The sequence below is a fragment of the Tetrao urogallus genome, assembly GCF_951394365.1.
Source record: "Tetrao urogallus genome assembly, chromosome: 20".
In the NCBI taxonomy this organism is placed as follows: Eukaryota; Metazoa; Chordata; class Aves; order Galliformes; family Phasianidae; genus Tetrao; species Tetrao urogallus.
In genome coordinates, this window is record NC_136833.1 from 3,989,384 (window position 1) to 4,006,274 (window position 16,891).

Here is a 16,891-nt window from a genome sequence, read left to right on the forward strand (position 1 = left end):
TCAATCAACACATGGAGCTTATATATAAAAGACAAGAGGTTAAGCAACATAGCAGTGCCCAATGGGCCATCTGGTGAACATTAGGATTGTCAATAAATCACAACAGCATCAGTTCATCAAGAAAATTCCATTTCAAACCACTGATGAAAAAAAAAAAAGGGTGGGAAAAAACTCACAAAAATTGGTATTTTCATCTTCTATAAAAACAGGAGCATTAAACAACTTTAATCTAATTTCACTTCTTTTATTGGTTCTCTTCTGATGACCACATGGCTTCACACACTGAATGTTCAGCCTTTTGTCTTGCACAGAAAAGCACAAAGAAATGACTTGGTGCATCATCACAGGAGAAGCTCATCTTTCAGTTTAGTCTTTCTCCTCACCATGGGTGATAACGTAACAGAGGTTCTTATAGTCAAGATTACCAGAGACATCTGGAGGGAAAGCAGCAAACATCTGGTTGATCTGCCAAGCAAACAGGAGATAAGTATTACAAACATGGGACTGCAGGACAGCAACAAGTACTGCTTTTCCTTTTCAGTCCAGTTCAGCTCTCTTCTGGCCTGATTTGTTAGCTACTATGGGAAAAATTCCTGCAGTTTCAGTAAAATTGAAATAGGAGCTAGGACAAAACTGGTTAATGCAATCCTATTCAAATCAAAGTTCTGTATCAAATAGCTCTCCCTAAAGTACAGATAAGCCCTGACTGAGTAATGTAGTCCAGTCTGCACCCCAATCTGCCATGAACAAACTCCCCTCAAACTCTTCTTCTGAAAAGAATGTCCCTCTATATTCCTCCCAGCCATCAGAATCCATGTTCTATCTCACACAAACCATGAAGTCAGTACCTCCTTTCAGAATTCATTTCAGATTTCAAACAAAATAACGCTCGCAGAAATGGAAAACAGATTACAGTCCCCACCTAAACACATTCATACTCTGGTAAATTCATTGCCCAGCTCACCTTAGGAAAGAACAGCAAAAGACAGGCCATGCTTAAACTTGCATAGAAGTCCAAAGAATCTGTTTGACTTTGGTTTAGCCATGGAACTATTCAGAAGAGAGCTTTGAATTGTTCCTAGTTGCTAAAGCTGGCATCAGCCTTCTCTCAGACTGGATTTGAGCTGAATTCATGCATTTAAAGAGGGGCAAATGCTTATTGCTAGACAAACATCACTATTTTGGGTAAGGCAGAAGGTCCTTACCTCTTCTTGACTGAACCGGTCTGCTTGTGTCATAAGCATTTCTTTGATGCTGTGCAAATAAAATGAAATAACCTGATTAAAGGGTGATAATCACACATGACGATTCAGATGGCAAGATCCCTCCTGAAGTCGCATGAAAGAAAATCTGTGTGACCGCATAAATTAGAGCTGTTAATCCTTATATGATATTGTAAGAGATTTTCTGCAAGCACCCATCAGTGTCAGCACCTCGCTCTGCCAACTTATTTTGCTTTTGTGGCATTTTATAGAGGTTTAAAATTGTTTAAGGTTATTACTCTAATTGTAATACAGCAATTTTGTGTGCCTATCTTAACATAAAGTGTACATTTTCTCACTTGCTCTTTAAAGTTTGGATCACTTAACAAAACCAAAAGAGAGAATATTTTCTGTAAAATCTGAGGATGAAAGGAACAGAGCATGAAATAAGAAAGAGGACTTGAAAGAGAACTCCAACAGCTATTCCAAATCATCGTTTGAGAATCCCTTTATTTGCATGCAGCCATTCCCAGAGGAGACTGTGAAACTGTGAGATCTGTTGTATTTCACAGTGCAAGATCTTGATCTGGAGTTACAGAACTGTAACAAGGAGCTTATCCACACACAATCTGCATTCTATGCAATTACATCAAAGAGAATATTTTGGGGACAGATCCTCAGCTGATTTACCCTCTGTTTTCAAACCCGTTGTAGGAACTCAGTTAAGCATGTCATTTTTTTACCTAAATGTATAGGTGAATAGGAACATCAATCCAACCCTTTTAGACAGAAAGACTGTATCACTTATTTGGAAGGACAGAAAGAGATAACTGAAAAGGAAGATTCTGGGTAATGTATAAGGACCTTGTCCACAAGGCCAAGCATGGAAATACTCTGGCAAGTTCTGGGAAATACTCCAAAGTCACAAGAGAGCTTAAGCTATCCTGTATGTTTTCTTTTCACTATTTTCCCATGCTCCTTACTTAGCAAAGTCTTTCTTCATCTCTTCCTCTCATATTGCCATTTCTGTCTTGTTGGGCTGGTATTTGCTATGTGACTGCATTTCTTGACATGGAATTCCTAAATGATCTCTGGTTGGAGGAACAGAGAGGTCATTCTCATCGATGTAAATTGATCATTGGATGTATGTGCACTGGGGCAAACAGAATCAGCAAATGTAAATAGGAAGTGTGATCCAGGAAGGAGCTTGGTGAATAGAAGGAAGCACTTACAGCAGTTTTGTTAGAAGTCACAATAAACTTCATCAGAAACTGCACTGAATTAAAAAGAGATCTGGGCGTGATGCATGTTCTACTTACATGCTTAAAGTATTTAGGGGAAAAGATCAAATATCTAATTATAATCTTCTGATGCATAGCCCAGTAGGCTCTGGCACACTCACAAGGAAGAAGGACTGAGTTAAGGATCTATGCACATTTTCCATTATTTATTTTATAGGGAAATGAATGCTCATCATTTCCAAAGCTAGAGATTATGAACTTTTTTCTTTCTTTGTGTGTATGGATTTCTTTCTTAAAGACTACTTGCTTCTAAAAAAAATAAAATAAATCACAACCACCTCAAAGTCTTCTGGGCAAAAAGGATCCATTTGCCTTGTTGTGGTTGTCTAAATGCTATCTCTTGTCCTGCCTGACAACAGTTCCATCTCCAGTTGTGAATATTTTGTTGTATTTTCCTTGTATTTTCAAAACATTTTCCCCTGTAAAAGCTCTGGGACACTTCGTTATTCCCCTGGGATTTCCCTCCATACATTGTTTTCTCAGGAAAAAAGCAGGTGTTAGAGTGAGCAGTTTTCTACAGCTACGATGAGAAACATTCCCAGCTCAGCCAGAGCAATCTCCAAAGAACCAGAATGCATTTATGCTCTTTGGGTCCATTTTCATCTGGTACAAATCTGCAAAGTTTTACTGGCATCAGCATTAGACACAGTTGCTGTTGGCCTGACTCACTTTGTCCAATGAATGGCATTTAGAACTGAATCATCTAACCTTTCCAAAAGCAATGCCAGTTTACACCAGTCGAGAATCTGATCTAAAACACTTTTTCTTTTTGACATCGTGCTAGAGGAAGGACTTTATGTGTGGTATAATGATGCAGACAAACAAACTCTGTCATTGAATTTGGAAGTAAGTTATAAACTCCCGAAGCTTCTGGAAAGGTTAGAAGGCTCCATCCCAGCTACCATCAAATGGACTAAGTGAGTCATTTCCAGACTAGAGGTGAAAACACGCAGAGGGAAGAGCCATAAAAATCCCCAGAAGGATGTTAACTCCATGAACATAAAAAGAAGTTCTGATTAAAAGGTCACTGTGGCTGGTTTAGGAGAGGAACATTCCAGGATTTTTTTTTCATATGGAGAAATATTATTTATTAGCATTAAACGTCATATTGAAAGTGCTGCATGAGCCAACGTAAAAATTATTTCAAAACCTTCAAATGTCTAAATTTTGGAAGCAAATGAATAGAAGTTAAACCTCAAAGACATTCATGGAATTGATTTAATGGTTTGCTCTGTAATGATCAACAATACCCTCGGGTCTAATAAGTAAACATTATGCTCTGTTGTGGTGATGAACTGAAACAATTGTCTAATGTTAGCAGTGTAATGGGGGTGGGAACAAGGTTGACCTTTTCCATTAAGTTAAAAAAAAAAAAAAAAAGGATTTTTCTCTCATCTTCATTTTGGAGTGTGATACTGCATTCCTAATTTGCCCCAAACTCCAACTGGCTCCCAGCATCTGAGGAATGTAGAACTGGCTGCAGGGTGGCAAGCTGCAGATTTTGTATGCAGCACATTGTTACAGATAGTGGTGGGAAATACAATATTTCATGGGTTTTGTATCATCAGAACGTTGTATTTCATGCTTGTGATTTCACTACCGTGTGATCTGGCCTATTGGACAGCAGGCTACATTTTATTCTGATAATGTTTGAGTCACTTCTGGTGTGTTACCAAGAGTGTTCTTCCCATGCTACTTGATAACATTAACCTCAAAGCAATCAGAACAACTGTTAACCCTCTGTTCCTTCCTGTTGTTTACTACATCCTCTTGTTGCATCTTGATTTAATTCATTTGGATGTCCTTTAGTGAAAATACTGTCTCTTGGCTTTTTTTTTTCCCACTGCTTACCATAAGAAGGACTCCATAATATCCATAATAGGACTCTCATACCCACTGGGAATTAAGTGCCAGTGTCATAAAAAGAGCATTTTGATAGTGGAAGGAAATACTGTACATGATTTTCCTACCCTAGGAAACTAGGATTTGGTTCCCTAATAAGCTTCTTGTACATATCTATTAGAAAGCTTACCTGAACTGGCTACTGCAGTAACAGTATAGTCCCCAAATTCACCATGGAATTTAGTCATATGCATAAATCAAGGCACATAAAACATTTCACCAGAGCCACGGGTCAGAGTCCCTCATACATTGCCCTGATTTGATATCATTTATCTCATTTACCTGAATGCCTGCTTACACCATTTGGATGGTATAAGGAGGATTTACATTTGTGCAATTAGCACTTGAAGTCCTTTCACTCTGCTCTCTTGGTGTAACAGGTTATGAATACAAATTAGGTCCTGCCTCCTTATTTAAATAATAGCTACATCGATAATAGTTGCCCTATTATTAATAGCATTATTTGCTTTGGCTCTCAACATATCTAGTGGAAATTTACAGCAAATTCTTGTCTAGAAGCAGAAGGCTCAAACAGTAAGCATATAACAAGTAAAATGTTTTTACTAAAACCATGCCCCAGAGTTAATTAAATTGATCACTTTTTAAAAAGGGGGACTAGCTTTCCCATTTCAGTTAAGCTCTGACAGTCAGGCACCAGACATTCATTTTATTTTTACATATGGAGTTAATCTACAAAGAGTCATGTGTTGATTTATATCCAGACCTTCAAAAAAAGACTATCTAATGGCCTACATGTGATTATATTTCCGTTGCCTCTTGCAATGTCTGAAGACAATAACATCTCTTTTTGGTATACAAACACATTTGTACAATAGTCTGGTCTTACAACTCTGGCTTACAAAGCCTGCCTGTCTCTTAAAATACTGTGAAAACATACAGCTTTTAAGGAGTTCTTTAAACTTGTGCTATTTATTATTAATAATAATAATATTTTAAAAGAACTTGAAATAAACTTACTAGTCTGCCTTTATGTGGCCTTTTCCTTCTGGGTCGAAAATCTTAAAAGCATTCAGAATGGTTTCTTCTGGGTCCGTGCCTAAAATTAATGGAATATAATTTAGGAGCCTGGGTGTATCTGTATCTGCTGAATACTTGCTATGTAACAATTGCATTCACTGGAGAACACAGCGAAATGGAGAATTCTGCAGTCGTAGGTTTGAAGACAAAGGTTCCTTAAGTCGGCTGCATTTGTCATGTCAGATAAACAATAGAGGTGAATAGTTCAGTGCTCAGAAGCTTTAAAATAATAACTCATATATATTCTGTGTCTGCAGGAGAGAAAACTTCCAGGAACTGGTCTCCAATATCAGTACCCAGAGGATTAGTGGCTTTCAGAAATGAAAATATAACAAACTGTTTCCCTCGCTGCTTTCCTTTAATCTTGTACTGTATGTTCCTTGCAAAAACACTTTTTGATGTTACTTGTTCTTCACTATATAGAGAAGAGCTGACTTCCCTCACTAAATGGAGCTCATCATAAAATCTGGATATCAATGGAACGCAATGGAAGCAGGATGATCAGTGTAAAATGGTGACTGGCCCTTACGTTCTGTAGCACGCTTCCACTTCAGTATTTCTTCACAGCAACACAATAAGTGTTATTTATGTAAACAGGATGGTTAATACGGGATGGTTTATAGGATGGTTTAAAGCACTGGACTGTGGCTCCAAGATTTTGCCTCTGCTCATAGCTGGGCCACAAACTTTTGGCATGACTTTAATTTCTCTGCTTCTTTGCTCCCAGCAATAAAATGATAGTAAGAGTCTTCATTTTCTTTCATTCTTTATCTGTCCCATCTATTTAGATTGCAAAAAAAAAAAAAAGGTGCATCAGAGAATAGCTTTCACAGTGCCTTAATCTTGACTGGGATGTTCTGACTATTCTATAACACTGTAGATTCTGAGTATTCTCATTTACAGACAGTGTCTACCCACACCAAAAGATATCCTACATGCTCTGTTTTTGACTGTTCCTCAGTATTTCAAAACATTATAGTAGTATAATATACATCATTATTCATAACTTCAGGAAACCAAATTTACAGGCTGGTACATTGACACATGAAGTTACTTGGGATGCTGAAATGTTGAAAGTGTGATTTAAAAAAAAGAAGGAACAAAAAAAAGAATCCATTACTATTTAAATTTATGTTAGAAAGTTTGACAGAGAAAGAACCAGAGCAGAACCCAGGCATGATTCTCTGATTTAACAGCTCAACTGTATATACTTCTGACATCTCCTGAGTTTTCTTTGTAATCATAAGGATCAGTGGTAGAATCTTAGTAGATGTGATGGTCATTGAGCAGAAGACTATATGGCCTCCTTCTGGTCATTCACTGTGCACATAGATTTTTCTGTCAGCGTGGATGCAGTGTATTCATTCCACAATGAACAGATAATCAATATAACGAGCATTGGTATTTAATGAGTGCTTTGACTGTTCTGTGAACAGAAACTTTTTCCATCTCTGAGGAAAAGTCTGCATTTAAAGTAGTCACCACTGTGTGGGGGATTATTTTTTTTTCCTCCTTACTGTGTTTTACATTTTCTGCTCTGTCATATCCTTGGACTTTGGCTTTGAAGAGAAGCAATGCAGCAGGCATTCTTTATTGATTAGCTGGTAAATAAAGTGGTTTCTTTGATGTGCGGCATCTCTGTTTTCTGTACAAATTGTATTATTCTGACTCCCTGTAGAAACAGCTCCATGTGGTTGGCATTAACATAAACTGAGTTTTGTTAGCTGTTCATCTGGCATCATAATCTCTATATACAAAGCTAAAGCTCGTCCGAAAAATCCCAGCTTCCCCTTTATGACAGAAATCAATTATAGCACAACAAATTTTACTTAGAAAGCACCTTTCACCAAATTCTCTGAGTGGTACTTAGCTAATAAAGAGTGTTGCACAATTGCCATATCCACTTCCTCTAGCCTTTTTTCCCTTTCTAATTGCACTACAAAGGCTCTTCATCCCAATTAGTTTTGATTGGGAATGTGCAGTCTTTTGGCTCTGCTTCCTTTGCATGACAAACCCAACCAGAAGGGCATGACAAGCACAGCTGTGATTTTCCCTTCACCAAATGGAAAGAACAAAAACCTTCCTTCTCTTCTTGTAGCCAACAGGAAACCTGCAAACAAGAGGGGCATGCTTTACCATTCACCTTCCTGTGCTGGCGCTGGTTTTAGGCCACACAATTGGCAGGGCCAGAATCTGCCAGCCTCAGCAGTCATAAGAGATGAGAGGGAAGAGGGGGGAAGGAGGAACAGCTCGCCTCCATGCTCCGTGAGATCATAAGCAACACAAATATACAGTAATGTACCATCAGAAACAGCTGTGTATCCAGAAGGAAGTGCACAGAGCAGGGCACTGCCGACTTTGTAGGATGGTATCCAGAATGTAAAGGTGTGGGTAGCACTGTGGTGAAGACAGAGTGACGTCTGGGTAATACAGTCCTCTCCTCAGTGTCAGTCTACAGCCTCCTCTGTCACCCTTATACTTCCCAGAAATCCTGTATTTCTTAGCAATAGTGCGTTTCTTTGAGGACTGGTTACATCAGTACTTCCTACTAGATTTCTTTATTTTCCATTCCAAGGGTAGAAAGTCCTTTTGTATAGCTGTACAAAGCCAGAGGCAAGCTATACAATACAATACAACTTTCTTAAGAAGATGTGATCAGATTTTTCAATTTTTTAAGTATTTCTTATTTCTCTTATCTGCATAATTTTTACCCCAAGAAAGAGAAAAAGAGCAAGAGGGAACTGAATAGCATTAGTTGTTTTAACAGACTTTTTGAATGTGCTTGGGCAAGCCAACTACCTCTCTCTGAAAGCCAAGGCTTTGACCTATATCTAATGCTCACAGGAAGATGACCAGAGGCTTCTCTTGGTTTCACACTATTTTATAGTTTCCAGACACATTCAGTATCAAAGATCTGACTAAATTACTACCTTCCATGCAGATTTCAGTACCCATCTTTTCTAAACTCACTACAGTCATTCTTATATATTCTGTGGCAATGGGCCAAATTCCTCTTGCTATCATTCTAAATCCACTGAGATTAAATTAGTCCCATTTATTCATTCATTAGGAGTTATTCTGCAAAATCTTCATTCAACTTAAACCAATGTCTTAACTACCACTGACCTCAAGTAAAAGCAAGCCTGGGCTACTAAGTTACTGATGTAAGAGAAAATGGGGGATACAGTATGCTTCTTCATGCCCTGTGACTACAAAGATGGTGCAGAGGTCATGTGTGCATAATGAGCCAAAGGAGTGCAGAAAGGTTTTTCAGAGAAATGCTGATGATAGTTGTAAACCATCTAACACTGGCAGGAATACCAGCATAGTGTGAGCAACAGACCTCAGCCTAGAACTCGCAGATGGTGAATAACTCTTCTGCAGCGTGCTCCAGGCAGCCATGATCTCATTGCTTTCTAGACCTCAGCATGGTACTTCCATGTTAGCTTATGCAAGCTGAAATCACACCTTTGATTTGTCCTCTGGACCATCCCTCTGCCTTTTCATACTTCATCTCTGTCTGCAAAACTGGAGATCGCTCCTTACCTTTAAGCATTGTTCCCTGGATATATTATTATAATTTGCAAGGTACTGAGATATTTCAGTGCTGAGCATCTTTGACAGATACCTGTCCAACCCCCCAAAGGTACTTACCTTTCAGTTTTTCCCCAAACATTGTAAGAAAGACAGTGAAGTTAATGGGACCTGGCGCCTCCTTCACCATGTCTTCTAGCTCTTCATTCTTGACATTCAGACGACCTGCAGCAGAGATCATTTTTCATAATAAATCCCAAATTGTGTTCTAAAAAACAATTCCCATTCATCTCCTCCCACTGGGGAGCTCAGGGCTCTGTGTAACTTCACTAATAACATTGTGGAATACAAATCCAGAATACTCCAATGCATCCTGAGGTGGAATACCGAGCAAAAGATAAAAAAAGGAGTAAGAGGGATAAATGATACAGACCAGGCCAGCAGCAGACCAAAGAAGGGGCTACTTTCAATTAAATTCTTTTTCATTTTATTTGTTGTTGTTGTTGTGTGTTCTTTCTTTTAACCTCAGGTGAAAAACAGACTGTGTTGATATTAATATAGCAGAGTTTAAACGTGACTGAAGTGGATCCAAAGTCTCAGGCTTTGCCCTCCTGTAAATTGAGATGTTGAGATGAGTACAGAGCAGATGGATGAGTTGAGCAGTCCTATTCCTTCCCCATCATTGCACTGGACTATTGAGAATTTAGAATCCAGCATCCCTACTCAAACTGAGTGGTAATTTGCTGTGACCGTACTTTATGAGCATTGCAGGGCTTCACTGAACGTGAAGGATAGCAGAATGTGGCCTTAAGAAATAAATATTTCAGAGCAACAGTAGCTAGAGGGCAAAGTTTGCAAACTTCTTTGTCACAACAAAGAGTTCAGGAGCTTCTGCTCTTTGCACCGACTCTACAGCAGTCTGATTCCACCCTGGGGAGCACTAGAGATTCTTATCAAACTCTTTTTAATAAGATCCAGATGGCAAAAGCCCAAATGCCTACATCACTGTTCAAGCCTCAAATGTTACAACATGGATACAGCTTCATGTTAGGGCTCATGAGCATTCTGATTTTTCCTTTTCTTGAGAAGTTTTTCTTTAAGATGCTTGACGTTATCAGGATTGCAATGCACATGAAATGGACAGTACCTAATCTCATGACATGCACATTCCATCCCACATCCACGCACAACAGCACAGAACCTCACATGAAGTCTTCCTGCTTTGGTGTGGGCAGAGGGGCAGCTAGTCCATGACAAGAACGTTAATTGGTAGATACTGCATGACTCGTAGATAAAAAAAGGTGCAGCTTGTGAAGCCTGGCTTCAGAAGCAAATCAGAAATGCCTGGCATGGACCCCGACTTGGGTGGGCTTTTTATGAAATAGTTGCAAGGGAAGGATCAGCGCCTTTGGAGAGCTGCCAGCTGCACAGCTCTGTAGCACCCGCCAGTGAGTCCCAGAGAGACTTCATTTAGTGTCTGAAAGAGGCTGCTCGGGAGATTTTCCAGCTGGAGCTACGTAGTCAAGATAGCAAACTGAACAGGTTTCCTTTTGCCCAACTAATTCGAACACAAACCACCGTTTCTTTAAGGTTTGATTTAATTATTACTACCAGCTTACCTAGTGCAGCAAATGTGTCTCTCAAGTCTGCTTTGTCAATAAAGCCATCCCTGTTCTGATCCATGATGGTAAAAGCCTGTTGGAAGAAAACAGGCAACTGTCATATTGCACAGAACAGTGCTACAGTCACATACTAATACAGAGGAGTGTTATGCTGTAAAGAATATTTAACTTCCTTTGATTCATCCACACCAGGCCACATCACTGCACTTTCCTCACTCTCAACACATTACTGTACCTTGGCAAGGGGCTCAATTAAACCCACCCAAACTTGTTACAAAGTTAATGCTCAGGGCAGCATAGGGGTAGGCAAAGCCAATGCTGACAGCTGATGCCATTCGGGCTTTAATCCATAAAATTTGGGGTCAGGAGCTACTCCTGTGTGTTTTGTTTGCTTCCTGTATCTCCTTCCTTTGCTCAGCTATCATATTCTGTGAAACATTTAATTACTGTAAGTAGTTCTCCGCTGTTGAGAAAAAGTCTTTTTCCTCTTGGCTTCAGGGCGATTCTTCACACACAGACAGCTGAATTTCCAAAAGCACTGAGAAACGTAGGATTCACCGTACGGTTTATTCACAGTTTATTTCCCTTTTCAATAAATTGCATCCGTCAGCCTATATTCTGTGCTCTGACTGACCTTGATGCTTGACCTTAAATACTTCTTGTCAGGCAAAATTTAGCTTCTGATAACAATCAAACATTCCTTATCCAGCCAGCTAACTGCTTATCTGTCCGTCTATTTACCTATCTGTATGTCTGTCATTTGCTGCTATCACACTTTTAATGTTTCATTGATTTTGAAAGATTTTAATGACCTAAAATTCCCCTGGATACACTATGGGGAGTATCAGCAGAACCAGGCACATCTCTGAAGCTGGTTATCTGTCAGATGTGCACATCAATATGAGCACGTATCTTGATGATGGAATTATTTTTATTCCAAGATCATTATGAAAAACAACCCTCTCCTTGGAATACAACCAGTCCACTCAAGTATCTTTCAGAGTCCACTGCTCTACAGGATGCATTTCTTTCCACGGCTGCATTATAATCAACATATCTTCAACCAGTTTGATCTCCAGCTTCTTACAGAGCTCCACTGCTCACATTCCAGTTTGCCATGTGGTAACTTGCAGCATGCATGTTCCCAACCCTTCACTTACCTGCCAAGCCACCACCTAATAAAAAATCAAGCTCAACTCTTTATTGCTGATAAAGCATCCCCACAGTTTGGAAGAAAGAATGAAATGCAAAGACCAAAGCAGAGCCCAGCAAAATCACAGAAAAGAGGAAGAGTGTCAGGCACTCTTTGATCACTACATTCCAAGGAGTGAAATTAATGTGAAGTAGTGACGCTGATACATTTTCTAGTGAGCTGGTTGAAATCTCTATGTAACACTGTTCTGATAAAAAATGACTTATCAGCCAAAATGCATCATTTGTTCCAAGTAGGCAGTCTTTAAACACCACGTGGCCTTGGTTTTCAACTGCACCTCTCCACTGCCTTGTGACTTTGCCATTATTCCACCACCATCCTCCCAGAAATGTTCTAAGTGCCATCTTATTTAGAGTAGCTCAAAAATAACATTCTGACCAATTGCCCTTTCTGGTGGCAGGTCTTCCAGCAGTCATCTCCAGACAGAATGAAACTGGAGGTTCATAGGATGCTGACAGAGGTGGGAGAAGAGTGCTAAAAATATTCCCATTAAATCTGGGGAAACTTTACCTGGCCTGTAGTTACAATCCTTTGTAATCCTCTCAGTCCTTTTGATCTCATTCACCACTGAGCTTTACTGATGAGAATCCTCATGAAAAGTAAAGTTGAAATCCACATACACCAAATGAAACAGCAGCTATTTATCACATTGGAAACAGTTTTGGAGATGTGAGTTAGCAAAAAATTAGGAAAAAAATAATTTAAAGTGACCAATCTGTGGAAAATGTGATGGTGTGACAGATATTTAAAATGCCTATTTAAAAAAATAAAAATAAAAAGTCCAAACTCATAAAATTATTTGTTTTTATTTATGCACCAGCTCTTAAGCCAGCTAATTAGGTTTGCCTCATCACAGCTAACTGATCAAAGAATCCATAAAGCATGGAATACCAATTCTCTGGGACCTAAAAGATGCTCAATTTGTTAACCTCAACATGTTGCTTTATTTTATGGGCATTTATGGAGAAAGTTGGCTGAGGATTTTCTGGTATTTTGGTTTCTAGTTTGTGGGCAGTATTAGATGGGCACAGAAGAATATTTCTGTTACCACTGTGGAACAGTCCAGGAATTAATGACCTGATTCAATACAACACCTCCATTCAGGATAATACTTGAGCATGCAAAATTATTCTTATTTAAAACAGCACTTAAACTTAACTTTAAATGTATGCCCAGGTATTTTCCTGAATCGGGGCTAAAGTGGATGAGATAATTTTCCTTTATTAATTTTTTCAGTGCTCAGAGTTTTTTTTAAGTAAGTCTGGAACTTGAAACAGGAGATGCAAGGAGAGACAGAATGAATGAAAGAAGGAATGAAGGAAAGAACAAACAAACACACAAGGAAAACGATATACCAGCCAAAACCACAGAGATGATTCAGAAAACAACTGTGTGTTCTATTAAAGCAGATGGAGAATTGAATAAGGATTACAAACAAAACCTATGTTATTTATTAGTAATGACAGGAGACTATAGAAAACAGAAGAATAGTGACCAACTTCTTTGAACTCCTGGATCTGGGTTTGTTCAAACATAGAGAATACATTGGAGCCACCTTCTATCTTCTTCTTTGCCTTTTTTGGAGCCTGTAATACAAATAAGAAGATCAAAAATATATTGCCTTGTCTGTTTACCATGAAAACAAATTCCTTCTTTTACAGAAGATAAAATATATACAGGCACGTAATACAAGATGATTGTGTTTGGTGTTTTTTAATTCAACCCACAACAGATACTCACATAAACAGACAAAAGCGGGATAAAATATGCTTGCTTTAGTTACAGCTGAATCTCTCACTGAGGGTTCCTGCCGTTCCCCTGCTCTAGCTCAGAACCTGACAGCTTGTATAAAGAGGGACGTCTTGTCTCCATGCTGCGTTAAAGAGGTGAGGGACCCAAAGTGTGACTCTGGGTATCACAGCTGTGTGTTCCTCGGGCAGAACTTCCCTCCTGCACTGGCTTTGCAGAGCTCTGAACTATGGGAGGAGCAATGAATAGTCACACTCAGAGTACAAAGTTAAATTCCCAACCTGTTATTCTCAAGAAATACAGGCAGTGCAGGTGAGTCCCCGTACAAAGTCCTTCCCAGGTCCCATGTAAGAACAGACTCAAATATTAGGCCCTGCACGAAGACTGAGCTTGTGAAATACAAAGGGAAATTATATCATTTCCTACTGACTTAGAAAAGTTTACAAGTCTGCTCTGTCTGGACCAGCACCAAACAAATTCTTCCTATGTAGGAATGCCTTTTATACTTGGAGAAGAGTCTGTATTCTTGCACTGACCTATGATATCACACTGTGTTGCCTTACCAGCCCATACATTTATAATACTCAAGATAGTTATCATCAATAAAAGGTAGGGCCTGCTTTTATCACTGTTCTGCAGTCAGAAGACTGAGACACAGAAAGACTTGGGAGAGAGCTATGATGCTATCTAAGAATCCAGCACCCACTGGAAATCAGTCAGAACCAGACATCCTCACGTGTGTCTGAACAAGGGCCCAACCAGCTCACCTGCCTAAGACAACACAGTTTTTGTTTCCCAGTGAAGAACAAAACCTGTGATTCCTATGGATTACAGACACGTTCCAACCACAGCATTATCTTTACTTGGGGCAGGATAACGAACCACACCACCGCCTTTTGACTCCCCCTGCAGATGGATTATTCTTTTCTTTGTCATTTCTACTTTTATATTTCATCATCACAGTCCCACCTGGTTCTCATGTCATGGAAGATTAGTCTTAGTTTGGGCTATTCTGCATGAAACAGAAGGGAACTTCTACTGTCTCCTTTCATCAGAATAAAAAAGCCTGTGAAAGTTCCAATTCAATACTGATTTCAAATATCCTGAGGAGCAGAGCAGCTCAAGGAAACATTCCCACCTGACTCTGTTTGAAGTATACGTTGTCTGATCAATTTAATTTGCCAGGCAGATATCTGCACTCAGCCATTCTGCTTCAGATTCCAGGTTGAAAATTTGGGCTATGGTAGACATTCACCCACAAGTCCACACTCCAGACCTGTCAGTCTCTAACCAGCTAATGCAAAGCATCAAATCTGGAAATAGGAATGGAAATGGAAGAAAAAAAAAATGTTTGTAGTGAGGAGAAAAATATGGGCAGAATGTCACCACAGGCATGGAAAAAAGAAAAAGTGAATAAGTGGATTATTTAATAAACATAGAAATATTGATTTTGGAATAAATAGATTCCCTCCTCCTCCTCCATATGAAATAAGTGTTATTTTGAGCAGTAATGGGCAATCATCCACATAACATGAGGTGCCTGCTGGAGGTTTTCAGCACGTCCAGATTGACTGGAAATACTAAGGACAACCCTAAGTTTTTACAAGGCATTTGTTCCCCGAGGTAAAAAGAAAGCAGATGCTACCCAGCAGAATGCATTGCAAACTGCCTGGGGGAGCTGACCACACAGCCTCAGCCTTTGGGATGGGGCAGTGAAACCTGGGCTCCTGTACTCACGTAACTGGTTGTTACAAAAGCAAAACATGCTTTACCACTCTCATGCTCTGCTGTGCTGTGACCAAATACAGAACATCCATTTTCAGCATGATAAATATACCCCACACTAGCAAGCAACCTGCATCTCTTTAAACTGGAACCACAGTGAGGAACAGGAGGCTCCAGCTCCAGGTTTTGTTCACTTTAAATGTGATGTAAGCGTCTAAGCAAGGATTGTAGCTGGAGGAAAGAGTTCGACAAACCCAAAAGCTGTAGCTCATTATCTGTCAAAACCAGATCAACAGAAACAAAAACACCCCAAACACCCTCAAAATTTCTTGTGTTAGTGAAGTTCTATTCAAGGCAAAAAAAGACTGAAGACTATTTATCCAGAGAAACTAATCTCAGCACAATACTTGTTCAATGCTTCTCTCTGGTTCATCATTTCCAGGGCTGATAAAGGAAATCAGTGTCCATGTGGCTCCATCTATCTTTTGAAGCTCTGGCTGTAGATCTATTTGTGATCTATTCACTTGTGGAATGGGGCTGAGACCACCAATACAATTCACAGGGCTAAGAAACAGCTGTCAGATGGAATGGCTTCGAGCTAAGTATTCTGCTATCTTGGATGATCTCCTCTCTTTTTGGATATGCAGTACTGGAAATGTAATTTATCTGCTCTAAAAAACTTGAAAATTCATGATCACAGAAAGAAAGTGCAACTTGATGGGTGGGAAGGTGGCATGAAGAGGAAGGCTGAGAGATATGGATGTGGACAGGAACTGAGACAGCACACTGTCACTGCTGTTCTGGTGGATCAAATAAAAGGCAGCTCTAGGAGAAAAGAAATAGGTCTCTGCTGCTGCCTGACAACCCCAAACACCCCACAATTTTTTTTACGAATAGAATCAGATTCCTAAAGAATTATGCAGCAAAAAGCAACACGGAACTGAGTGAACATGGTTTCTGAATGTCACAGTTTCATAAATTTAGTAGGTGACCTACAGAGGAGCAAGTGGGTGACTGATACATGACTGCTGTCTGCCTTGGTTTCCCCATTTGTAAAATGCAGAGTGCACCGAGCAGCACTCTGCGATGATTGCTGCTCTATCTTTGCAATGTGTGCTTTGAGACTGACATACAAAACATGCCAGATGAGGAACTGAAGAGCTGGGGTCCCCTGGGCTCAGATTCCAAGGCACAGCAGTGGGAAGAATGTTGCAACAACTGAACAAGCCTATTAATATTCCTGCTTGAGTGTATTAATCATCCCATTGTGAAGAAAACAACACTTCACTTTAGAAGAGAAACCACAGGCTTGTTGCATATCTCTCATTTGTCTTACTAATGTTAGCACTCACTCAATTAGCCTGGATTTTAAAGGGTCTTTCTTTTTTTTTTTCTTGTAAGGTTCAGATTGTTTTAGAAGCTTTGCATGAACAATTGAGCCATACCAAAATGTGGCCCCAAGAAAACTCCATTGCTCCAGGCACTTGCTTTGAGCTGCGTTTCCTTCTCTGCATTTCTCCTATTTGGCAGCATCAGGGGACAGAAAGGACAGGGATAGGGCAGTGACATGGACAGCAGAAGCCACGAGTGCATGCTGCCTTTGCC

At 39.6% G+C, this 16,891-nt stretch overlaps 1 protein-coding gene across 1 annotated transcript; it reads right to left on the bottom strand.

Annotated features, from left to right (window-relative positions):
• Window positions 1–366: 366 nt before the first annotated feature.
• On the bottom strand, window positions 367–13,398 carry MYL10 (myosin light chain 10; the record flags this gene model as incomplete). Its single annotated transcript, XM_079545229.1, has 6 exons — window positions 13,312–13,398; window positions 10,597–10,672; window positions 9,098–9,202; window positions 5,384–5,462; window positions 1,206–1,254; window positions 367–465 (listed from the first exon to the last, which is right to left on the bottom strand). Exons 1-6 carry the CDS (start codon window positions 13,345–13,347, stop codon window positions 367–369), a joined length of 444 nt encoding a protein of 147 aa, XP_079401355.1. The 5' UTR covers window positions 13,348–13,398.
• Between the last annotated feature and the right edge of the window lie 3,493 nt (window positions 13,399–16,891).